Genomic DNA, 26892 nt, shown 5'->3' on the forward strand with positions numbered 1-26892 from the left:
TATCCTTTTGTACACTGTGAAGAAGTGGCACTCAGATTGGTTTAATACAAAGCTGAGGCCAATAGGTAGGCAGGATTTCCAGGCAAAGAGGGTGCTGGGAGGAAGGTGGAGACACCAGGAGACTCGGAGGAAGCAGCATGGGTGGTACAGAGTAAAGGTAACCGAACAACGTAAAGAAATGGTTTACGAAATAACCAGCTACGTAGATTAAAAAGTATGAGTTAAGTTATAAGAGCTGGTTAGAAACAAGCCTTAGCTATCAGCCGAGCATTTAGTTTCTGTGAGCTGGCAGTACAGAGACTCACTACAACAAACACACGGAAGTTCTGACAGCAGCGGACAGGTGAGCATGAGCACAGGGCACGGGCATGTTTCCCACTGCATTAATGGCTGCCTTAGCGGAACCCAGGACCTTGTGTGCGCTAAGCACACACAGCCCCATTCAGCTACCCACTTAGGTATGTATGCAAAAATGCATTTGTTTAAGACAAGGTTTCCCTTTGCAGCCCAGGCTAGCCTTAAATTTGTAGCAATACTCCCACCTCCGCTGGTATTATAGGCACAAGACACCACTCTTGGCCCAAGCAGTATTCATCTTTCCTTTCTTTCCTCTCTCCATATTCCTCAAGCAATACATTGATTTGTATTTCTTTTAAAGATTAATTTATGTATTATGTATACAGTGTTCTGTCTGCATGTATGCCTACAGACCAGAAGAGAGCACCAGATCTCATTACAGATGGTTGTGGTTGCTGGGAATTGAACTCAGGACCTCTGGAAGAACAGTCAGTGCTCTTAACCACTGAGCCATCTCTTCAGCCCTGTATTTTTTTTTTTTTTTTTAGATTTTTTTTTTAGATTGTGTGTTCGTGGCTAGAACTCGCTATGCATCTTCCCCTGCCTTCTGAGGATGGGATTACAAGCGCACACACACAGACACACACACAGACACACACACAAAGCACAGGCATGCGCTAGCTACAGTGCACAATTAAGCAATACACTCCTAGTGAACTGGATAATGAAAATACAAGATTAGCTTCGTAAGATGCAGTAGACTGACTATAAAGGGGCTTCAATGTTGTAAGATGTTACTAGAAAGGACCCAAGCCTGGCGCACCTTTAAGTCCAGCAGTGGGGATGCGGAGGCACTCGGATATTTATGACTTTGAGGTCAGCACTATCTATCTAGTGAGACCATGTCTTTAAAAAAAACAAAAGACGGGGGCTGGAGAGATGGCTCAGAGGTTAAGAGCATTGCCTGCTCTTCCAAAGGTCCTGAGTTCAATTCCCAGCAACCACATGGTGGCTCACAACCATCTGTAATGGGGTCTGGTGCCCTCTTCTGGCCTGCAGGTATATACACAGACAGAATATTGTATACATAATAAATAAATAAAAAAAAACAAAAGACAGAAAGGATACAAATTACCAAAAGGGTAACTACAAGAGGACAGGCAGGTGAAGGAACAAATGAATGCTAAGAAATTTCACACCAAGATGGAAGAGCCACAATCCTTGAAACATGGTTTACAAAATAGCGAAGTTGTCAGGTGAACTAGGAATATTTTAAAGCTCCATGTTCCTGAAAGAACTGAACTCACTTAGATTTTGGTTCCATCCCCAAGACTCCTACTTACATACAAATATGTCAAGGATAAGGGACATCCAACCAGCATAAAAATTCAGTTCGAAGCAGTCAGAGCAGCAGCTTAGTAGTTAAGACCAGTATCTGCAGGCCTGCACCTGCCCAGAACCCCAGCTCCAGGGGATCCGACTCCTTGGGCCCTCGGAGCACTTGCACTCATGCGGACAGACCCACACACATATTAAAAATAATAAGTCTTTTTTTTTTTTTTTTTTTTTTTGGTTTTTTGAGACAGGGTTTCTCTGTAGCTTTGGTGCCCGTCCCGGAACTAGCTCTTGTAGACCAGGCTGGCCTCGAACTCCCAGAGATCCACCTGCCTCTGCTTCCCGAGTGCTGGGATTAAAGGCGTGCGCCACCACCGCCCGGCATAATAAATCATTTTTAAAAAATTTTATCCATTTATTTTATGTATGAGTGTTCTGTCTGCATGTACACCTGCAGGCCAGAAGAGGGTACCAGATCTCATTACAATTGGCTGTGAGCCACCATGTGGTACTGGGAATTGAACTAGGACCTCTGGAAGAGCAGCCAGTGCTTTTAACTGCTGAGACATCTCTCTACCCCTAAAAATAATAAATCCTTTAAAAATTTAGTTTGGACAGTTTAATACTGTCACAGAAAATACAGGTGACAGGTGACACTGTCCCCAGAAGCCAACTGAAAGTAAGTCACCATCATAGTGCTGAGAGAGTCCAGCAGGGCATGGTGCCCTCACCAGCGCTCTCACTCCAGATAAAAGAGGGTGAGCATGCAGATGAGCACTGGGACCCAGGAAGTCCCGGCTCAGAGTGTAAAACAGTAGAGTGTCTGCAGAAACCAGTATTATATTAAAAAAAAAAAAATCATTTGATTCACGTGCACAAATGTTTGCCTGCACACATAACTGCATCATATGCATGCAGTTCCTGCAGAGGTCATAAAGGGGCACTTGATGCATTGGAACTCACAGAATTTCGGACTCTTGGTGGACACATGTGCATACAACCTCAAGTGTCATTCCTAAGCAGTTGTTCACATCTTTCTTTTCTTAGACAAGATCTTTCATTGACTTCTGGTCCTGTTGAACACGAATGCCATATCAACAGCTGCCATACTGCACTGGCTGCGACCTTTCCTCCATTATTGCTGATTCTGGTGGCTCAAATCCATACATGAGATATCCATGGATACAGAGTGGCACCACGCATATAAGCTAGAGATTTAGGAAGCAGGCCAAGATGGGCCCTTGAGGCAAGGACACTGGAAACACAGTACAGCCATCCCTTGGGAGTTCAGAACTCCATCCAGATACAAAACCGGCACTAAACACACAGGCCAGACTGGGCCACTTGTGGAAGTGAGCACAGACAAGGACTGCGCCCCACAGAGCCACCACTGGGAGGCAGGGACAAAAGCAGGGCTCTAGCCTGCTGTCCAAGAATCCCGGCACAGAGAAGTGTAGGGAGGAAGGAGAGGCAGAAGAGGACAGACAGCTGCCCTCTGCTGGGAGGGATGATGCCCAGGTGGTTGAAGGAGGCCCAACTGCCATGCAACAGAAAAGTGAGCAAACCCAGAAGCTAGAAATGTCCGTGTCTGAAATCTCAATACTAAGGTAACTGAAACAAGAGGATCCCAAGTTCGAGTTCCAAGACAGCCCTGGCTATGTGAGCCCATATCTCAAACAAAACATCAAAACCCAAACAAACTCGGACAGCACAACTGAGGAACTGGGCAGTGCAGAGGAAAGGATGCACGTTCTTATGCTACAGACAAGGAAGAATCTGATGCTGCAGATGCCTGTGGTGGCCCTGGGTGTGGACGTGGTCACTGGACAGGCCTGGTGAAGTGTGAGGGAGAAGAAGAGCCTAGGCCTCTCCCAATTCACTGCTGGGTTATGCCCCTTGACCTCTGCTCATGCAGCTCAGAAGCAAAGGCACACTGAGGAATTAGCCCTCATCCCCGCTTAGCAAGGGTCAGGCTCAACTTACTTGACTTTGAGAGACACACCCTGCGGAACACCAATGCTCACAGCAGCACCCAAGACGCTGTGTCGGGAGATCTTCCTCTCAGCTCCATACTCCACTATTGTCCCAAAGAAGCCTGCCCTGGGGGGTAGAGCACAGCTGCAGGCACGTTTCCCTCCTGCCCTCCCGTCCACACAGGAGCTGCTAGGAACAGAGCTGAGTCCCTGGGCCTCCTCCCGCCCCCCACCCATCACCCATGGGAGCCAATGCCAGGATGGGGCAATCAGGGAGCATCACAGGAGTGACGACGATACACAGGTGACCACCACAGCGCTAGGTCACCTCTATGCCAGCAAAGCTCAGACTTACTTGAGGGACCCTTTCACCCGGGTCTGGTCATCGTCCTGAAACTTGTGCTGATAGCTGATCAGTGCAAACGAGTGCGGGATCCCCAGCTGAGGGAGGGAGGTGCAAGGAGGCCAGTTAAGCCTTACCATTCTGGACGATGTCGCCAGCTGCCCACAGCTGCTGGGCACCTGCCCGTGGGAGGCTTCATCAGGGCAGGTGTGTGAATGTTTACTAGCAGCCAGTACAGCCGCTATTGTGTAATGACACGCTGGGAGATGACAGTGATCTGCCATTGTGTGAATCTCACCACTGGGGGACATGGTCTCATGAAAACACAAACCTCTGGTAACCCTGAGTTAGGACGAGGAACCCAGGACCTGCTTCCCACCAGCTTCTCTCTCTGCCCGGCGACAGGACTCAAGAGCACCATTTTGACAGGACGTGAAACTGTTACTTCCTGTCAGATGATCTGAACACAGCCACTTGGGAACATCCTCCTTCCTCACTAGAGGCCACAGTCACTGCTGCGTGAACCCAGAACTGCCCCACAGGGTATAGGGTTATACTGAGATACCCGCCTCAAGATGCATCTTCAAGAGACTGCAGCTCCTCTACCCACCTGCAAGGCCACAGTGAAGTGGCAAGTCTTGGTGTCCCGGACGATGCTCGTATTCATGGCCGACTGGATGCCCCATCGCCATTGCAGGTAGCCCACGGTGTTCTTGTCCAGGTTCCGAGCTAGGACAGTGGTAAGGCCAGGCCGGATCCCACGGGATGAAAACTGCAGAGCACAGTTTGTCGTCACAAAGCTGGGGGTGGGGGACACAGACAGAAAGGGTCCAGCTGACACAGACTCTCAAAGGAGAGAGGAGAAGCCTGTCTTTTCAGGTCCCCTTGGCGGCTCCACTCCCCACCATCCACTCTATCAAAGCACTAAACGCTGTGTTTGGAGCCACCCGAAGGTAGTTCTGGTGACACTCTCAAACACAGTGGCTCAGGACAGTGCTCCCCGAACTCTGCTCAATGCTGAAGTCACCTGGATGATGTACAGCCACCAATAGTGGGCTCCTCTGTCAGGCATTCTGGTTTCTTCAGCACGGGCATGGAGCATGAGCAGTCTCCAAGCGATATCAACTCATCACAAAGAGTAGCGCCACCTACCGCGGGCATGTGCCATACAAGTCAAAGTCCTGGGTGGATCCCCAGCATGTACATATGCATATACATACACAGATATGCACACACTAAAGAGATTTTATTTTCTGTGTTTTTGTCTACATTCAGGTATGTGTGCCCTGTGTATGCCTGTCAGATCCCCTGAAACTGTGGTTGCAGATGCTCGGGAGCTGATATGTAGGTGTCAGGAATCAAATCCAGGTCTTCCACAAGAGCAACAAGTGCTCTTAAATGCTGCAGAGATGGCTTATTGATTTAAAAAACCTGCCCAGGGATCCTGTTGAAAATCAGCTTTCCAGGAAGGACTCTGAAGTCAGCTTGCAGGGTGCAGGCTGACAAACAACTGGTGTCTGGCGCACAGCCCAACACCCACCACTTGCTGTTGAGCCATCTCTTTCTTGACTTTCTAGGCTCTAGAGATAACACTGTGACATTAAGGTAACCATGACACACTTGACACATTTTTTTCCCCCGAGACATGGTTTCTCTGTGTAGTCCTGGCTGTCCTGGAACTCAGAGATCCTCTTTTTTTTTTTTTTTTTAATATTTTAATGATTTATCTAACTTTAATTTTATGTGCATTGGTGTGAAGGTGTTAGATCCCCTGGAACTGGATTTTCAGACAGTTGTGAGCTGCCATGTGGGTGCTGGGAATTGAACCCAGGTCCTCTGGAAGAGCAGTCAGTGCTCTTAACCGCTGAGCCATCAGAGATCCTCCTTAAAGGCATGTACCACCACCACCACCCAGCAAACACACTAACTTTTAATCAGGGTTACTTTATACTCCCAGTATAATACTTTATACTTCCCCAGCCAAATGACTAAAACGAGCCTATTTCTTAGTTTCCACGAGACCCGGCCATGCTAGAGCAAGGCTGCATTTTCCTGCTTCCCTACAGGAGCCGGGGGGCCAGCAGGGAGAATGTCATCAGTAGAGTTCCAAGAGAAAGCTGGAGAAGCCGAAAGAAGACAGGGATGAGATACCAGGTTCTGTCCCAAAGGGAGGAAAACTGCGATCAGCAAGGCAGGCACTGGACAGAGATCGAGACCACTGCATAGGGCTGTCTGCTTTGGGGGCCAGGGTCTCACATAGGCCAGAGGTTGGCCTTGATGAGCTACACAGCACAGGGCAGGTTTGAACTCCTGTCCCTCCTGTTCCTACCCCTCAGACGATGGGATTACAGGCGTTTACAACCATGCTTGCCTTTCCTATTTTCTTTTGGAGACAGGGTCTTACTATATTGTCCACACCAGCCTCAAATTTGTAACACTTAGGCACCAGCCTCCAGAGCAGTGGGGATCAGAGGCTCACACCACTAAGCCTGGCTTCACCCAGCAGCTCTGTTTGTTCTGACACAAAGTCTTGTGTATCCTAGGATGACCTCAAACTCTCCACAGGAAACTGAGGATGACTCTCAACTTCTGATCTCCCGGCCTCTACCTATCCCTGCAGAGTTAGGAATATTATGTTAAGGTGTGTGACTTTTGTTCATGTTGCATTTGCTTAACGCTGTGAAGCTGTGATTCTTTGCCTGTCTAGAACATCTGATGGTGTAATCAAGATCTGAACGGCCAATAGCAAGGCAGGAGAAAGGACAGGCGGGGCTGGCAGGCAGAGAGGATATAGGAGAGAGAAGTAGCCAGAGGAGGAGGACATCATGGGCGAGCAAGCCACAGCAAGAGTCAAAGTAAAGATCTACAGAAGAGACCAGGAAAAGCACAGGGCAAAAGGTAGACGGAATAACAGAAGTTAAAAAAAGCTGGCAAGAAATAAGTCAAGGTAAGGCTGGACATTGCTAACTAAGCCTCCATGTGATTTATTTGGGAACTGGGTGGCCGCCCCCCCAAAAAGCCAAAAGAGTAAAAAACACCCTCCTACTGCACTGCATCACGACACACCTGGCTCTGCACAGCAACTTTAGGGCTGAGCTTGGACTTGGCCATGGAGGAGGGAGCCCTGGCTGACCTGAATACTGTACAAGAGGACAGACTAGCGCTTGGAACTCGGACTGCAGACCAGGCTGGCCTCAAACTCAGAGACCCATCTGCTTCTGCCTCCCAAGTGCTGGGATTAAAGTTGTGTGCCACCACATCTGCCTCCCTGACCTGATCACAGATTGATGTGACCGGTCCCCTCGAGGTTCCGCTGCTGTGATTCCCTCCTAGAATGAACTATCACCTGGAACTGTCTCCCTCCCCTAAGTTGCTTTTAGCAGGGTGCTCCGTGTTACACTAGTTGGGAAGCGAACTAGGACGGACGCCTGGAGTCATCACTGTAGCTACAGAGGCTGTAAAACTCAGGTGTGGCCAAGTCTGCCCAACCACCAGGTAGTCCCACAGACAGATACTGTTTCCTGATCCTCGCAGGACTGTAGGGTAAAGAGTCCCACGTTAGAAAGCTTCTCAGTGCAGGAAGCCTGGTGGGCCAGGCCTGCTTTCCCGTGCAGAGCTCTCTCAGCTCTAGGCTGCCCCAGCACTTGTCCAACTGAGCCCACACAGCACCAGTAACTTCAAATGTCCACAATCAGAAGACGTCACAGGCTCTAATACAAGTTAGCGCAGATCACCAAAAAGGAGTTATCTTGTATATTTACCATCTTGGTGTGAGATTACGGAACAGCTTGAGACCAAATAAAGGCCCCTGGAGGTCTCCAGCTCCAAATTCCAACTGTTTGGAAAAATATACAGAGAAAGCATTACTGGTGTTCTTTGTACAGCAGCATCTACAGCAGCAACCCAGGGCTCAGCATGAACCCGGCCAGGCTCCCAACAGAGGACCGGCAGATTCCTAACACCTCGGCATCATCTCTGCCCGACTGTAGACAAGTACTCCGCCCAAGAAAATGTCAGTCCTGAATTCTGACCTCCCTTGGCTCAAGTCAGAAGGGAAGGAGACTGGCAGTCCACACCCCTCCCCACCATGGTGCCACCTGCCGCATCTCCTGCATGACAGATGGGACATGGGCCCCATGGAGAGGTCCATCAGTCCTTCCGGCACTCTCCTGGTGGCCTCACTGACTACCAGCCCAGGTGACTTTCAACCAACAGCCCCCTGAGGCAGTGAAAGTTAGCTTGTCATGTGACTAGTCAAAAAGGGGACCGACTATGTATGGACACCAGAATCCAGTGGGTCTTACCTCTCCCCATCCCTTTGCAGAAGTGACCCGCCGGAGTGCAAAGTTAATGGAACCGCCACCATTGCCATTCTGGGTGGAGAGACTTCCGGAGAGGATGGCTGTGTCTGTAGCTGTCAAGGGTGCCTAAGGGAAGATAGCCACGGGTAGCAAGTGAACAGAGGCAATGGGGACACAGGTCACCTGGCATTTGAGGACAGAGACAGGAGGCCTCCCAAGCCTCCCAACCGCTCTGCTCTCCTAATTTATATCAATGGCATGGGGCCACGAAAGCAGTAGTTTTGTTTTTTTTTTTTTTAACGAGGATCTCACTACAGCCCTGGCTGTGGGGCTGCACAGATCAGTTAGCCTCCTTGTGGGATGAGATGCTCCTGTCTCTGCCTCCTGAGCGCTGGCAGGTGCCACGACACGCAGCCATATGCATTGATGTTATGTATGTGGCACTGGGAATCCAGTCCACGGCCTGTGATTATCAGCAGACACTCGACTTACTGAGTTACCTCTCGAGCTGCACAAATTCAAGAGAAGAATCCCCAAAACCCACAGAGAGTGGCAGAACACCAGGTCTAGTGTGCCATGGCAGGAGCTACATGGAGACCCCGACCCTGTGCCTTCCCACAATGTGTTGTCTCGGTTCTCTACTCCCAGCCTGCCACCAGGGTTCTGGCTGTATTAAGGGCTCTTCAAGAATAGCAAGTTTCTTAGCATTAACTCCACGGGGCAGGCTCATACACTTGATAATAAAATGAAGACGCTGTGTAGGCAGAGACCCTGGTATCCTAAATAGAATGGCCTGCCCCTACTGCATCTAGGGACAAAAGGGTGGTGTTTGAATTCCCTGGCTCAGGACCAGAGCTGCTACTGTCTTCCACACAGTCAAGTACTTAGAACCTAGACTAGCTCTGAGCATCATCTGCCAGCAGGGCTGCCTTCCTTCCTAAAATGACTGCGACCCTGGGCATCTATGCTTACCCCATTAGCACTCCTAACTGGCAAGACCCGGGATCTTGGGAGTTAAGTGCCAACACTCAGCTGCCTTGTGTGTGGGGGCAACGCAGTAACAAACAAGGCCAAATGGAACATGCTCGCACGTCCTCTCACCCCCCCCCCCCAGTGGCTAATTACAGCCTTTCATAAATAACGATGAGAAACCCCGAGCCGACTCCCATCCAGCTGCTCCGGCACTGCGCCTCATTAACTCAGGCCCAGGCTGTACTTGGAGAGGTGTCTGTGCTTTACCTCAATGGACTGGGATATGTGCATTTTATTAATCTCAATTTGCGGAAAGCCACTTCCGGACACATCTTCATATTCCTCATCATAGCGATCAAAAAGGTCAGTGGCATCGACTCCAACGCTGATGGTTCCCTGGGGCAGAAAAACACGCAGTCAGCACGAAGTGCTGGTGTTTGTGGAATGAAAACATTGAGTGGAGTGCTTAGGCATCTGACTTCACGGATGGACAGTGCTCCACGAAGTCTGTGAAGCATGAATGTCACAGTTCAAATAAAAAGCTGCGGAGTGCTTTAGAATGTTAGAGCCAGCAAACACCAGCTCTATGGAAGAGCCGGCCTGTACACACCTGCAGAGGGACAAGACATGGGAGAGAGCCAATGACCTGAGCATGCAGGGATCACACAGGTCCTGGCGACATCACCCAGACACCGGCCGGCCACATGGACTAAGCACCTTTACTTCAAAACCACCTCTCAATTCTACGAGACCTAAGAGCGCCCTCCAGACCAGGAAGCAGGTACACAATGAGCACACACGGTATTTGTACACGGGTGTTTACACACCTTTCCGCCTTTGAAAACTAAAGACAGCAACAGAAGATAGCATGTTCCAAGAAATACTAAGCTAAAATTTTGTTGACTGGTTGTCTTAGTTCAGGTTACTAATAGCTGTGAGGACATCATGACCAAAAACAAGATGAGGAGGAAAGGGTTTACTTGGCTTACATTTCCGTATCATAGTCCATCACTGAAGGAAGTCAGGACAGGAACTCGAACAAGGTGGGGGCCTGGAGGCAGGAGCTGATGCAGAGGTCATGGTCATGTTTACTGGTTTGCTCAACCAGGATCACCAGTCCAGAGATGCCCCCTCCCACAACAATCACTAATTAAGAAAATACTCTACAAGCTTGTGTATAGCCCCGTCTTAAGGAGGCATTTTCTTAATCGGGGCTCCCTCCTCTCAGATATCTCTAGCCTGTTAAGGTAACATAAAAATTAGCTGCCAAAACCCTTCATAGAAAGACAAACAACATTTATCATTTTCTTTCAAAGTTCTAAGACTTTTCTCATAGGTCTATCTTAGTCCAGCATGTGTGCACACACTGTACACACATACAAAACCACACACATTTTTATTAATTTCTCTTTGGTCTATTTATTATTTCTCAAGATACTCACTTTGTGGCCCAGGCTGACATAAATTCACTATGCACACTGGCACTGAACTGGAAGCAATGCTCCTGCCTCTCAGGTGCTAGCACTCCAGGATACACCGACGGACCAGTCTGACCCCATTTTAAGATTAAAAGCCATCTTGCTACAAGGTCAAAATAAGTTCATTCCCGTTTTCTGTAAAACTTGGGCTTGACTATGTCTTAACACATTTTCTGGAATTTGACATGTTCTATACCCTATATCCTAACCTTCACCCTGATTAAGATGTTCTCCCAAATAATTCTAAAATGTTTAGCCAAGTTCCTACATAACCAAAATTCCTCTGGAAATACCCCAACCCTTTAAACCGCCCTAGTCTTGCAGTTTTTTGGGCTATATAAACATCACCTTTCCCTGTGTTCGATGCTATTTTCTCAAACCCTGCTTTGGGGAGTTGGCCCTGTCTGACAGAAAATAGCACTTGCAAAATTTGAGCAAAGAATTGGGGATTCTACTCTCACTTGGGATTAACAAGTCACCACTCCAGCTGCACAACCCGCTTCCTGCAGGGTGCTTGAGACAGCACAGCCAAGGACGAGGATGACCTTGAACTCCTGGGCCACCTGCCTCCACCACTAGGGTTGGGATTAGTGTGTGCTACCGGATTACTCAGGGTTCTGACAGACAAATACATTCTTTAAACTATTAACAAGTAATGAAGTGTCTCCAGGAAGGGGAGGTGTGCAAGCACAGATTTATGACAGACACGAGTGATGGCCTCAGGGCACCTAATGGAGGAGCCCGATAGAGGTCACTAGGGGCCGAGCACAGGCGCTGGGAGGCAAAGGCAAAAGTAGCATCTGAGCCCAGAGGTCAAGAGAGCTTAGGTAACATGGTGAGCACTGGCCCCCTGAAAAAATGTTCGTCCTTAGCTTTGTGCTTTGAAAGTGGGGCTTGGTGGGAGACTCCCCTCTCATCCTGGCTACAAGGTGAAGGTCTGCTTCATACAGCTGCCAGGATGTGCTGCTACAGGCCCCCAGAGCAGGTTCCACAGCCAACCCTGGATGAACAAATCTGTCCTCTGCTTGCCAGGTAGCCCTGGCTGGCCTATGACCTGAATGGCAGATAGGCAGCCTCAGAGGGTTTGCAATGTGAAGTTTGTCTAGGACCATACGAACTTCACCTTGTTTTTGTTGGCTTAGCCATTAGCCAAGACATCCTAACAACGTATCACCAGCAGCAACAGTTGCTTTGAATAAGATGCAGTGGGGGCCGGCGAGATGGCCTAGTGTGTAATGGCTGTACTTGCTGCCAGACCCAACTCTCTGAGTTCCATCTCCGGAATCCACATGCCAGAAGGAAAGAACCAACTGGCACAAATTATCCTGATTTCCACGTGCATGCACCACACCCAGCAGAGTGGGTGTGGCAGGTCACACTCACCTCTCCCCCAGTGGACTCTGTCCCTGTTTCTCACATCTAACATGCAAGCTGTAGAAATACCGAGCAAGGTCCCCACTCTTCCCCTAGTCACGCTGTCTTGGCGTTAGAAGGTGTTCGTTTATTTGCCCGTGTGCCCATGCATGCCCATGTACACACCTGGCCTGGGCACATGAAGAAGCCAGGAGAGAATATCAGGTGTCCTCCTCCATTCCTCTCTACTTACTCCTTTGAGGCAGGGTCTCTCCCTAAGCCTAGGACTGGCATTTTCTTGGCTAAGCTGGGGCCCAGCAAACCTCAGTGACCCTCCTGTTGCTCTCATCAGAGTTGGGGTTACAGGCATGGCATGTTCATGCCCAGCTTGTCAGGAGTGCTGGAATCCAGTTCTCATGGTTTCAAAGTAGCGCTCTTCTTAACCCAAGCTCCTCCCATCTAGCTCAAGATGAAATGGAACAGCATGTTCTTGCCTCAGATGGCCCACGTGGTGCTTGCTGACAAAATTGCTTGGTACAGCTAAACTCCTTCTAGGCTCAGTAAATGGTGGGCAGCCTTAGATGTGCCTCTGGGTGGCAGATGGCCAGGAGTTGTCACGCTATTCCCAGTCACAATCAGACAGTGACGGGTAGGTGTGACAGCTGGGAAAGGAGGTGGGCTTGCTCTGCTGAAGGACCTGCCGCAGAGTTTCTGTCATGGGCTGGCATTTTCTGTGGAGGGCTAGAGTACATAGTATTTTGTGGTTTCGGGCATTGGCTGCTGTCTGCAGTGCTCCAATCTATCACAGCGACCAACTGACTGTGCTGTGCTCCAAGAAACTTCCATCCACGAACCCCGCAACCTTAATAATTCGTAACGTCACTAAGCATCAGTTGTTTTTTTTTTTTTTTTTGATATTTTTCTGTCAGTTTCCTACCTCACGGCCATCAGAAATAAATAAAAGGCATTGGCTGTTCCTGAGAAATGGACGAGCTGTTACCGTTTGATATACTTGTCATGATACACTTTTCAGTGACGAAATCAAACTGTGTTTTGTTTAAAAAAAGTATCAAATTTTCAATTTCTCAGAAAGATGTACGTATAAGACCTCTCTCTCCTTCCCTCTTTTCCAGTACATTTGAGGCAAGTTCCCTACCACTCAGTTATACCTCAATACCTCGAGATACTTTGAAAGACAAGGTAAGTTGTTCAGGGTGGTCTTGAACCAAGCACCTAGGACGACACCCCAAACTGCCAAAGCCTGACTCCGACTATCTTTTAAATTGTCATTTATTACTTTTATTTTTATTTCTATTTTTTAAAAATGTTTTCTTCTTTTGAAACAGGGTCTTGCTCACATGTAACCCTGGAAAGGTCTCAAACTTTCCTCTTTCCAAGCGCGAAATTAGAGGTGCACGCCCCACACCCCACGATAACTACTGTTGAGGTGGGGGCTCTCACTGCCTTGCTCAGGCTGGCCTAGAGTTCTTGGTCGGGCAACTTTTGGCCTTTGAGATCAGTGGTATGTGCACTACTCACTCAGCCCAAACACTCATCAGCCTTGAAACACCACGGGGAGTGGAGTCACTGAAAACAGAGGAATATCCTCAGATGGGCCAGCTCACATGGGAAAACATGAACCAAACATTCTCCAATGGCTTGAGGGATAGCTCAAAATCTGTTGATGGCCTTTCAGCACGTCAACTTTGTTCAAGAAAGTCTGTAGGTGGAACTGGCATTTTTCAACTCGTTAGACTTACATTGCATTCTTTTTGTTGTTATTGTTTTGTTTTACGAGACAAGGTTTCTCGGTAGTTTTGGGGCCTGTACTGGAGCTAGCTCTTTTGAGTTCAAGGCCAACCTGGTCTACAGAACAAGTTCCAGGACAAGCTCCAAAGCTACACAGAAACCCTATAGAGAAACAGCAACAACAAAAACAAAAAGCAAACAAAAAGGTTCAAGACAGTTGGCAGTGGTGGTACACAGCACTTAGGAGGCAGAGGTAGGTGGATCTCTGAGTTCAAGGCCAACCTGCCTTATAGGGAGAGTTCTGGGACAACAGAGACTCTACAGGGCTATACAGAGAAAGCTTGTCTTAAAAATAAACAAACAAACAAGAACAAACACTGTTCTGAATGGAGGCAAAAAAGAAAATGTCCATGAGTGACACCTCCATGCTATAATATGAAGAAATATTAAATGGAAAAATATTTTTTGGAGACAGTTTCATGTTAACCATGGCTCTGAATTCCTATTTACCTTGTCTCACCTCTCAAGCGCTGGAATTACATGCGGGCACCACCATGACTGACACGCAGGTGCTCCATCTCCCCAGAGCAACACATACACAAATACGGAAGGGAAGGGAGGGAGGGAAGGCATGGGGTGATGGTGTTGACTTCAAGTACGAGAAACTGTGCTTCTTCTGGGTCTCTGACCACGCCATTTGGGGAAGACCAGTCACGCACAACAAGGTAACCACCTAGCAAGCTGGGCAGACTCCAGACCAGGTCCCTCTGCAGCTGAAGAGGAACTGGTTTGCAGGGTTTGAATGCTGGAATACCATCACTTGGGAAGCTGAGGCAGGGCAATCGTCCTAAATTCCAGGCTAGCCTGAGTTACATACTGAGTTCAAGGCCAACCTGAGTTACCTAGAAAAACACTCGCTCAAAAACAAAGAAACCCAAACAATCAAGCAAGCTTTCTTCAACACTTGGTTCAGTAAATCTATGAATGTTAAGACCCAGGAACCATCGAACTACACCTGCAGGGAGGTGCAGTCTAGAGCCAGCCAGTGGAGTCTAGTCAACCCCAGAAATCCTGAGGATTCAGATTGTTGCAGGCTGAGGATATAGCTCACTGGTAGAGCCTGGATGTGCAAGGCTCTGGTTCCTTCCTCAACAATTCTACAACAAAAACATGGGTGCAGGCCTAGTGCGGTGACTTTTTCAAATAGTATATATTCAGCAAGGCCCACGGCAGTACGGGCCCGAAATCCTAGCACCAGGGACACCAAGACAGGAGGAACACAAGTTCCAGAAGTCATCCCAGGCCATAAGCAAGACCTGTCATAAAGTACTGACACTCTCACTAACAGCCACGCGATTGCTTCAGCAAAGAACAAGTGACCATTAGAAGTCTAAAATTAAGGTCCAGTTATCACTTCTCAGCTTTAATAATTGAAAACTCCAATGAGCTGGTGACTACAGATCAAAAGCCTTTGGTGCTGACCCATAATTATGGAAAGCGACTGAACCGGAGTGGTGAGAGTGAGCCAAGGAGAATTCTGGGCTCCAGCAACAACCTGCCTGATGAATGAACTGTTCTGGAAATGGCTGGTCAGGTCACCCTGAGCTGACAAGGGCCCAGATGGCCCACTGCAGCACCAGAGGAGGATTTCCTTCCTGTGTGCCCACAGGCTGGCCTGCAGTTCACAATGACTATTCACCTCCAACACCATATGTTTTCTCACAGGAAAAGTGATGCCAGCACACACAGCTAATGCAAAGTATCAGTTTTGCTGGACACACCGAGTGGGTCAGAGATTAGCTGAAGCTTCTGACTGAAAGTGTGCAGGTTCTTGTCCAAGTCCATTAACTGCCCTATAGTACAGTCATGTGAAAGTAAAAACCATTTACTTTAATCCCCACCACCAGCAACTCCAATAAATCACAGGTTTGGTTCTCTATTGCTCTGGCTGGCCTAGAACTCAGAGATCTGTCTGCCTCTGCCTCCCCAGTGCTGGAATTAAAAATGTGTGCCACCCCACTTGGCCAGTTTTGGTAATTTTGTTTGAATGGAGCCCTAACTGGAGTGGAAAGCAAGGACTGAGGTAGGTGGGCCTTCCGTCTCTACAAGTCAAGCCATAGCCTTGCACTGTCTTTTGTCTAGCAAGCTTCTGCCCGCTTTTCATACTGCTCTAGAGCGAAGCTGTCCCGCCTGTTTTGCAAACAGCAGAGAGTAAATCTAGGCACTCACTGGTGAGACTGAGCACTGGGCAGAACCAGGCACACCGAGCCCTAGGCAACCCTTCATTTCCTGCAATCTGACTTCATGTGTTATAAAACATTCTTCTTTCCAATTTTACAAAACTCAAAAGCAAAGTGTCATTCTCTTGGGCTGTACACTGTATGAGGGCTTGCGGTTTGCCAACAGGTGTAAAGCACTTAACTGTGCCATCAGTGTCTAAAGACTGCGGGCAGCGGGCAGCTCCAGATCCCCAACTCAGATCTCCGTGACTGGGTGTGAGTGTCCACAGTGAGGACACTCTTACTTTTCCCCTGGACGCTGGTGACAAATAGTCCATGGGACTCCACCCAGTTTCCTGTTTCTTCAGTCAAACCAATCAGAAGAACAGATAGGCACAGTCAAGAGAGAGCTCCATTCACAGTCCCATGGCCCCTGCTTCTTTCCCCCATAGTCAGCAAAAGTCTTCGGCAAGAGTCCCTTGTCCACAGACAGTGCAGCCGACAGACTTGCAGTGGTCCTTTCTTCTCATTAGTGGTTACGGATAAAAAGCCCCCTTTTTCATTTTTGAGGCAGATCCTTAGAATTTCAACAATGACTCTTTACTCAGCAAAAGTCTCCCCCACAGGCAATGTGGTGGTTTGAATGAGAATGCCTGCAACAGCTCGGGCAATTGAACTCTTGGTCCCCAGCTCGCTGCATTGTTTGAGGGGGAGTGGGTAGTGCAGCCTGATGGGAAGGATTTAAAGACTCACAAGACTTCAACTTGCCTCTTGGCTTCCTGCTCCAGCCAGGTCAAGCCTCTGCAGCCAACATCTCTATGGACTCTCATGCCTCTAAAACCACAAATGAGGCCGGGCGGTGGTGGCGCACGCCTTTAATCCCGGCACTCGGGAGGCAGAGGCAGACGGATCTCTGTGAGTTCGAGGCCAGCCTGGTCTAGAAAAGCTAGTTCCAGGACAGGAACCAAAAGCTACGGAAAAACCCTGTCTTGAAAATCAAATAAATAAATAAATAAATAAAACCACAAATGAGCTCTCGTTTCTCTATGATGCCCTGGTCGTGTTGTTTGGTTTGTATAAAGCAGCAGAGAGCAACTCGACACCGGCCTTTTCTGCAGTGGCCCCAGACAGCTCTTGTGAGGACATGATTCTGTGAGCCACAGAATCATTGCATTATCTCAGAACCAAGACTTTACAATTGTAGGGGAGCAAACTGGACTGTATCAGCATTTGAAGCCCCTCAGCCTGCTGCAGCCTTTAACTCAAGTCTTGCTGATAATGACTGCACACGCAGCAGCCTTTAGTCAGATATGCAGCCTAGGAGCAACACAGGACTCTGCTTTCCAAAGCCCAGTTCTTCATGTGACAAATTCCCAGACAGGATCAACCAGGCTCCTGTCCCTTCTGCGCCACAGTCCCATTGTCCTATTTTCAGGTGCAGCCCACTTCTGCTTGTGACCCTCTCTGGCCCTCTGCCACCAAGCGCCAACAAACATGGGCTCTAATGGGTTTCCTTCTGACTCTAACCACGTCCAAAGCACAGGCTCACTCTGATGGCTGTGCTTTGTCATGGAAACCTAAACAATTACCTTAAACTTTCTATGTATTTAGTGTGCGTGTATACATGGAAGTCAGAAGACAGCTTTTGTGAATCAACTCTATCACATGGACCCCGGGGGATCAAACTGAAGCTGTTGGGACTGGCACATTCATCCCTGAGCCATCTCTTCAGTCTTAGAAAACAATTTTCTCAAAAACCTTTAAAAAATAAGAGAGCAGTCAGGTGTGGTGTGGTGTGGTGTGGGCGCACACCTTTAATCCAGCACTCTGGAGGCAGAGGCAGGCAGATCTCTGTGAGTTCAAGGCCAGCCTGGTCTACAGAGGGAGTTCCAGGACAGCCAGGGCTACACAGAGAAACCCTATCTTTAAAAACCAAAAAGTAAACAATGTAATCATGTTGTTAAGAAAGCATTCTGTGACTGAAAAGTATCTGTATAGGTATTCAAATGTTTTCTGAGAAAGCTGAATTATGTCCCCAAGCCATTACGTGTGTGAAGATGACAGAGCCTTTCTAAGAAAGGATGCTATGCTAGTATCAGCCTGTCTGATATGGAGAGAACAGAAAGGACTAGGAAACAATTTAACAATCTATGCAACTATCAATTAACAGGTTAAAAAGAAAGCAACCTCCATCCTCAGAGAAAGTCAAGCTCTGCAAGCAGCAGGCACAGGGGTCACACAAGCTTGTGAAACAGCAGCAAGAGCTGCTGGGGGCTGCTGGGATAGACAAGAATCAAACCAGGCCACATGACACCAGTACAGCACAGACCAACTCTAGTCCAGGCTCCCAGTCGCTAAAACCAGTGTGTGATTCGTATAAACCAGGAGGGAGGGCAGTGTCCTAGGCAGAAGCAGTGCTACCATAAGTCCATGTGAATGACCTCATGGCATGCTAGTGACAGTCCCCTCCTCTACACTATGGAGGGGCCCAGGGACACACGACCCTAGCACCAAGTTTTAGCTTTCTCGGTGGGAAGTTACAGATACAAGGTTTTATCTGAAAAGAGCAAACTGAAGCCAGGTAAGAGGCAGTGAGAACTGGGGACAATGGGATTCAAAGATACAGCTTCATGAGATGGATCTCCAGGAAAATGTCCCATTTCACACTGGAAATAAAGTCCTTTACACATTTACTGTCTTAAAACACAGTGCTAGAAAGAATGAGAGGTTCACTGTACTTGCTTCCTGGCTTTAGCTGGCACTGTACGCACGTCTAAGACGACGTAAGAAACACAACGGTGCCGCTCACCATCCTGCACATCTGCCGAGAGGATGCGGGTACCTCAAGAGGTGATGGCAAGGCTACCAGCGTCTTATCATTAAAGGAATATGCTGTAGCAGGGCCATCTTGACACACTGATAGCGCCCAGCCTGAACAGCAAGCAGCACCCTTTCACTGCTGGACAGGACTGAGCTGCAATCAACCACCCAGTACAATGTCACCCCAAACCTTACGAGATACCATTTGCCTCCTGGGTGGGGCACAGCTCAGAATGACCTCCTGAATAGAAGGAAAAAGACACCATACAAGGCCTGACTGGGGTGATGAAGGCAGAGGGCCCCTGCTTGGTGCCATCTGGATTTGCCCTCCAGAGTGTAACTGCACAGGGGACCACTGCGTTAGTGCTTGAGCTGTCGGGTGGTGTCATCACTGAGCCTGACAGCCAAGGGCTCAGGAAGTGTAACAAAGGGACGGTCTTCGGGAACTATGAGCTGTGCCTGTGCAAACCAAGGCTCTTGTAGCCTTCCCTCCACAGGCTCTCATGCTTGTCCCCAGCCACAGCTCTGCTGGGCAGCACAGCTGTCACCCTCCAGGAAAAGACTGCTCTGAGATAAGCCACAAGTTTTTGCCCCATCCAGTTTTATGTTGTCAGCTGAAAAACACTGAATTATTTTCAACCTGGCCTCCCCAGTCCCTTTCCAGATGGCGCTGGCTACCTTGGGGTTGGTTCGCTGCTGCAGTCTCCGCTCTTCCCGCTCTCTCTGGAGCCTCTCAAACTCCTCTCTGATCTCGGCTGGAGTTCTCTTTCTCTCCACCACCTGTGAGCAGAATTGAGGGAGATAGATGAGGTCCAGGACACCCCCAGAGCCGACTTTTGCTTGACACGCACAGGATAGCCGATAGCCAGGGGCCAGCAGGGCAAACCCTGGGCTCTAAAGATACTGAAGTTGCACAGAGCGGCCTACTAACCCTGTGAGAAAAGCAAGGCTCTGCTGGCCTCTGGGCTCCCCCAAAACTGACATTAACCCCCTCAGAGGCACAGGAACCTTATAAAGAAATCCTACAGTTAGTTCTACTGAGAAATCAACTGTCAATGCAGTACACTGTGGGATTCTAAACTTGGGACCTCTAGTCATGTGAGGGATGGGGCTTGTTCTCTACAACACGAGGCGCAGCTCTGAGCTGCCAGTGACGCTGTCATCTCAGGTCCAACAACACTGGAGGACCTAACAGCAGATGACATGAAAGTCACCGGCACACCATGAGATCAAGTCTGGACAAGCCAGGACACTCTAGCACAGCCTTGCTTAGTCTCAGTGTACGTGACAGGAAGGTGTTGCAGCTGACATTTCACAGAGGCGGAGCTTCATGGAAAGGACGAGGCCACTGTGGACATCAGGTACCTCACCTCTGCGGCCACTGTACCACATGACGTCCAAGTGAACAATCCTAAGCCCTCATGAGAAACGCAGAGCCTGGGAGCACAACGGAGCCCGGTGCTGGGTCTCAGCCTGGAATGCGCTGCGGTGAAAACAACCTGGGTCCTTCTCCCCATGCCCACACTCTACACAAGTCCTGCACACGGCTGGTTATAGAGTCAGAACCAATTGCCAAATTAAAATGGCCGGTCCCTCCACAATGCTGACGACGCTTTCTGGGTGCAGAGACCTCTCTCTCTTGGCAGTCATAAGCCTCCGCCATCAGGGCTTTAATCAAGTACAGGAAGCCGTGAGGGCAGTCCCGGCTGTGGGCACTACAACTTTTGCTATGTGCTGGATAACCCCTGCCCTGTGCCCCCACAGAAGCCTAGTTCACTTGGGCCAGGAGGAAGACTGACTCCATCAGAGAAGCGCTGTGGAATAATCTTTGTGTATACTGTGACTGTATCGGATTGGTATAATAAAAAGCTGAACAGCCAATCACTAGGCAGGATTTTCAAGGCAGAGAGGATGCTGGGAAAACAAGGGCAGAGAAGCCAGCCAGATAGAGAACGAGTTGAACACACAAAATGGGACAGAGGTAAAAGTCACTTGGTAGAATGTAGATTAATAAATATGAGTTAAGCTATAAGAGCTAGTTACAGCTGGGTGGTGGTGGTGTACACAACTTTAATCCTAGCATGTGGGAGGCAGAGGCAGGTGGATTTCAGTGAGTTTGAGGGCAGCCTGGTCTACAAAGCAAGTTCCGGGATAGTCAGGGCTACACAGAGAAACCCTATCTTGAAAAACCAACCAAACAAAAAGAACAAAACAAAACAAAATAGCTAGTTAGAAACAAGCCTAAGATATTGGCCGATCTTTCATAGTTAATAAAAAGTCTCTGTGTGGTTATTTGGGAGCTGGTCGGCAGGACAGAAAAAGTCCAACTACAGAAAAGGATGGGTCAGGTAGGGGTGGGCAGTTCACCTCCAGGGAGAATGTCCATAGCTACAGTCCCTAGGCATTGTTGGGTCTGAAAAGTCTAGGATCCTAAGTCAACTTTTTTAAATATTCTGAAACAAGGTCTCTCTCTAGTCCTAGCTGTCCTGGATCTCATTGTGTAGACCAGGCTGGCCTCAAACTCACGGTGACTTGCCTGACTCTGCCTCCCAAGTGCTGGGATTAAAAGCATGCACCACCACATCTAGTTTATATTAATATCTTTTTTTAAAGATTTATTTATTATGTATACAATGTTCCTCCTGCATGTACACCTCTATGCCAGAAGAGGGCACCAGAACCCATTACAGATGGTTATGAGCCATTATGTGGTTGCTGGGAATTGAGCTCAGGACCTTTGGAAGAACAGCCAGTGTTCTTAACCTCTGAGCCATCTTTCCAGCCCTATTAATATCTTTTTAAAAAAATATTCTTTTTAAGGCTGGGTGGTGGTGGCGCACGCCTTTAATCCCAGCACTTGGGAGGCAGAGGCAGGCAGATCTCTGTGAGTTTGAGGCCAGCCTGGTCTACAAGAGCTAGTTCCAGGACAGCCTCCAAAGCTACAGAGAAACCTTGTCTCGAAAAAACCAAATAAATAAATTTTAAAAATTTTGTTTTATGCATATGGGTGTTTTGCTTAAATGTATATCTGTATCACATGTGGTGCCTGGTGCCAGGGAAGTCAGAACTTCAAGTCCTCTGGAACTGGAGTCACAGATACCTGTGAGCCACCATGTAAGTGCTGTGGTTTGAACCTGGGTCCTCTGGAAGAACATCTCTTCAGCCCCAACGGTAACATCTCATGTGGCCATAGACAACCGTCAAGGCTATCATAAGCACCACACGTTTCTATTGGCCAGACCTAGACTTTTCAGATTTTGTGAGCTTCCCACTAACATTTATTTCTCACATTGCCTTAGTTACCTCTGCTCTGTGATAGTTCGAGATCTCCTCTCATGATACATTTCTGCTTTTCACAGAGCTACCCTTCTTAGACACTCTCATAGGGGACAATGGGTAACGTACAGGGCTGCAAACTGCAGATGAATCAGGTCAAAGGATGTGCCCACGAGAGCAGTTTGCAGGCAAGTTGAATCATGTGGTTTCACTCCACCTGCCAGCCAGGATGAGTGCCGAGACCGTCTAAGCGTTCAATCTGACTTTCTCAATTCTAAGGAAAAGACAAACTTCACTTTCAACGTGGGCACTGGCGTCAACACTGCCAGCCAGCTCCAGGCGCTGACATGGCGGGAATCACCAGCCGGGGGTGGTTATTGGTTACACAACAAGTTCCAGGCCTTCTAGAGCATCACAGTGAGAACCTGCCTTTAAAAGAAAGGCCCAGGAGGCAGAGGCAGGCGGATCTCTGTGAGTTCGAGACCAGCCTGGTCTACAAGAGCTAGTTCCAGGACAGGCTCCAAAGCCACAGAGAAACCCTGTCTCGAAAAACCAAAAAAAAAAAAAAAAAAAAAAAAAAAAGGCCCAATTTCATTCCTAACATCCTCCATTAAACACAAGTGACGTCACAGTTGAGGCATTTCACATACTCTGGATGCACAATTACCTTCACCTTTTACCAAACAACCTAGATGTTTACTCAAGTAACAGGCTGTGACAGATGACCTTTAGCCACCAAAGACCCGTATTCTGAAGACATCAGTAACACAATGAATGCCATGTCCTTCATGTGGAGAGAGCGCCCATGTAAACAGGAACTGCAGTCACTCCACAGATCATGGCCGAATTCAGATGCTCCACGTGCATCAGGGAGCTGGTGTCCTGCTGCATGCTGGCACTATTAATACCCAAGGATGCTTTAATTTTTGGTTTGTGTTTTGGTTCTCAACCTTCCTAATGTTGCAACTCTTTAAATATAGTTCCTCATGCTGTGGTGACCCTCAACCATAACATTATTTTTGTCACTACTTCATAACTGTAATTTTGCTACTACCATAAATGTATTTTTTGAGACAGGTTCGTTAAAGGGATCAAGGCCCACAGGTTGAGAACTGTTCTATGGAGCCAAGGCTGGTTTGGAACTCACTGTGTACCCCAGGCTGTCCTGCCTCACAAGAGCTGGGATTACTCCCATGAGCCATCATACCTGGCTGGCTTACCTTGTGGACTTACTGAGAAGTTTGTTTCATTAAAGCAGTTTGCTGAAGCTATGCACGCAAAGTTGACCACTCACCATCTGTGACTGGCTGCCTCCTGCGTAAGAGCAGCCAAGTCTGGCTTTGCGGCATGCTAGTGGGAGACACTCTGCTTTGGTGGGAGGATCCCACCACGCCAGGCGTGCCCAAACACTGCCAGGAACCAAACCCTCATCTGTGATGAAAGCCCCATAGCCAGTAGCCCCGACTATAGCCCTCAGCTCTGGGAACTAATCCAGGGGGCACACAGAGTCTGAGAAGAGTCTAGACGACTGTTTTCCATCTGGGTAAAAGGTATAAATTGCAATGAACTACTGAGATTTCCAGGAAGCTAGAGGCCTAAAACAAACACCTATGGGAGCCAGGCAGGACACATAGAGCCTGCTGCAGACAATGGCCCGATGACAGTATGGAGTGGAGGGGACGGGACAAAGTGTGAACACAGCCTAGTTCAAAGGGCAGGGCTTCCTCAGAGCTGGTAGCTACCTCATGAGGGGACTCAGGCCCAGTGTTGCTATTCTGGCGCTTCAGACAACTGTTGGATATTCACACAAACCCCAGACTTCAAATCTTAGCAGCGACAGTTCACCATGCCGCGTCCATCAGGGCATGGCTACAGGTGGAGGTGACCCATAAGCCCCCAGGGCAACCAGTCATTCCTACTTTCTTCCCATCACACCTCAAGCTTTAAACGGGCTTCATGTCGGGGTCAGAAGGGACAGACAGAGCATGAGGTCAACAGGAAACTGGCACCGTTCGCATGGCCACTAACGTCTAACAGGATCCCATGGGCACCCACACATCAGTCTCTGGGTAAGATTGGGTAAGAACACCTACACACTCTGTAGCAGTTTGGGGTCTTACAATACAATCAATTTTCATGCTCACTTTTCTATAGAACTTTATTCTTCAGGTAACACGGAAACACAAAGAAGTGAATGGCTTGCCACACTTCTGCTATCAGGCAGGGGCAGAGCGGAAGGTGCTCTCACAGGCCCCTAGGGGACAGCCGTGGTGCTGCGCTTTCTCCTGCTTCTAGCTCCTCAGGCTCAATGTCTCTTACCTCCCATCCTTCCATCTCCAGGCCTCTCTTCCCATATATGTCATAGATGGCCCTTGTTTGGGGATCACTAAGCACTGCAATAAAAAGAAAAAAAAAAAAAATAAAGCATTTCACACAGAAAGTTTCCCCTTCAGTCCTGAAAACCCAGTGTACACGAGGTAAGCCTCCGCCTTCCTTTCCTTGCTAGTCTTCCTTCCCTTTTTTAAAAAAAATTATTTTTATTTTATGCGCATTGGGCTTTTTGCCTGCATGTACGTCTGTGTGTAGGTGTCAGATCTTGGAGTGACAGTTTGTGAGCTGCCATGTGGGTGCTGAGACTTGAACCTGGGTTCTTAGGAAGAGCAGTCGGTACTCTTAACCGCTGAGCCATCTTTCTAGCCCTTAGGAGTATCTTTCTTCTGCTGCATCCTTCCTGATGCTTTCTCCTTTCAATGGAGGGTGTTTAAAGGCTACAGATGGGAAAAGCTGGGCTTCGACAGGGTCCAGCCCGCTCTGGCAGTTCGGAAGGACAGTGTTTTGTTTGGTTTCAGGTTTTAGTTTTCTTGAGATGTTTCTTGTACACAAGGCTGGCCTTGCGCTTATTATGTAGCTGGGGATGTTCCCACCTGCTGAGTGCTGGGACGCAGGAGCATCGTGCCCCATAAGAGCAGCCTTCTCTAATGCTCTGTTCCATAGTGCGCTCCACAGGACACTGTACTGACAGCTGATTTACCTACTAACCAACCGCAACAGCTGGTCTTGGTGTACTTCTCTTTATTTGTAAATTTTTTTTTTTTTAAACTAGAGTTTCATGTAGTCCAGGCTCAAACTCAGTACACAGCCAACATCCCAATTCTGCCTCTACCTCCCAAGTCCTGGGATCATAGGTGTGAGCTCCAATATCCAGCTTTGAAAATTGTTTGAAGATACATGAATATCATTCACAATACTGGTGGCCACAGCACCTAGTGAGAAGATTCCTCAAGAAGGGAGAAAATTACTCCGGGCCCCAATGGACTGTGAGCGAGGATGACAGTTACCCCGGAGCTACTCCGGATTCTGTTGGGGATCTTTGCACTGCGCCTCCTCTGAGGTTCATCTTTGCACTGCGGCCCCTCTGAGGTTCCCATATATTTTTAGGCCTAATTAAAAAGCAATGCAAATGAGTCTATCCATATGCAAATCTAACAGAGAAGGAAGAAGAGCTGACCACTGGAAAACACGGAGCCAAACTTGTTGAGCAGAGCTGGTTTACTAAGGAGGTCCAGGGCTTTGCCTGCGGCCGCAGCGCTTACTTCCACAGGGAGGCAGCTTCCGCTGTGCTGCGCACCTCTGGCGACAGCAGAATTGCTACAGCCCTTCACAAGTCAGAATACAATGGGCTTGGTCACCAACCCTGGTGACACCACAGACCCGTCTAACATGCGCCACTGGCCATCAGAATCTAATTTCTTGGTAAAAGCTGTGAGGTAAAACATGCTATCCTGCTTGCCGTGAGGTCTTGCTGCCTCACACAGAGGCACATCACAGGGTCTGGAATGAGTAACTGATTTTTTCCTAATCTATAAATCCTAAGAGTGACGTAACTTTCTTTTTATTTTTTGCTTTTATTTTAAAATCATTCTAATCACTTAAAAATGCCCAACTAGGTAGCGTGAAGCTCACTGGCACTAGGAAGCCACTGATCACTCGTTGCAGAGCCTTCCACCTTTCCAGAGACAAACATATCCCAAGTTTTCTTCATTTATAGGTAAAGCCATAAGTTTCAGATCCTGAATGACTAGGCTCTACTTCCCCACCACGCTCTACACACCGGCTTTGTAAGCCCTTTCTTTCACCGACTGCCACAAAACCAATAAAACCACTCAGGTTAAAAAAAGGCCTTGTAGCTTCTCACAAAAAAGTGTCAAAGAAAGCAACTCTACAAGTACCAGCCCCGCCTCCGGCAGACATCGGGGACCAGCTGGAGCCGCAGCCTCTGTTCAGACCTGACCCGTCTCTTCATCTGGACTCTCATTTTCTTCTTCCTGGACACATATTGATTTCCAAAGCAAAATACGACTCTTTCAAAGGGCTCCATCAGTAGGAAGCACCTAACCAAGCACCTCTTTTATACACCTCTAAGGACTCCAGCTCTGCCTTCCACAAATCAAGTCACTTAAAAATCGAACGTCTGTGCGCATGAAGCCAAGTTCTCCACCGACCTTCATAGGCCTGGTGAACAAGGTTAAACAGCCGTTCTGCCTGCGATTTGAGCTCCGGGTCCCTGTGCTTGTCCGGATGGTAGAGCATACACAGTCTCCGGTAGGCAGCCTTCAGCTCTTCAGAAGAGGCCTAAAGAAAGAGAAATTCAATTAGAGGACATCAATGGTACTGAAACACTATCATTATCAGAATCAGCCGTGGAACGGGACCTGTCAGCCATATTCCACCGCACCTGCCCTCTGCACAGGACACAATCAAGTTATGCTTTATTTC

The 26892-nt window shown here is 48.4% G+C and overlaps 1 protein-coding gene across 1 annotated transcript in view; it reads right to left on the minus strand.

The window, feature by feature from the left end:
- Positions 1 to 26892, minus strand: part of Dnajc11 (DnaJ heat shock protein family (Hsp40) member C11) — a 51562-nt gene that overhangs the window by 6238 nt on the left and 18432 nt on the right. The window contains exons 2-10 of the mRNA XM_057785351.1: positions 26619 to 26748; positions 24436 to 24509; positions 19519 to 19620; positions 9489 to 9617; positions 8253 to 8375; positions 7710 to 7783; positions 4559 to 4748; positions 3961 to 4046; positions 3616 to 3732 (exon numbers count right to left, since the gene is read on the minus strand). Of these exons, the coding sequence (XP_057641334.1) occupies positions 3616 to 3732; positions 3961 to 4046; positions 4559 to 4748; positions 7710 to 7783; positions 8253 to 8375; positions 9489 to 9617; positions 19519 to 19620; positions 24436 to 24509; positions 26619 to 26748 (1025 nt within the window). The remainder of the gene's footprint in view (positions 1 to 3615; positions 3733 to 3960; positions 4047 to 4558; positions 4749 to 7709; positions 7784 to 8252; positions 8376 to 9488; positions 9618 to 19518; positions 19621 to 24435; positions 24510 to 26618; positions 26749 to 26892) is intronic.

The sequence above is a fragment of the Chionomys nivalis genome, chromosome 11 (genome assembly GCF_950005125.1).
Source record: "Chionomys nivalis chromosome 11, mChiNiv1.1, whole genome shotgun sequence".
Lineage (NCBI taxonomy): Eukaryota > Metazoa > Chordata > Mammalia > Rodentia > Cricetidae > Chionomys > Chionomys nivalis.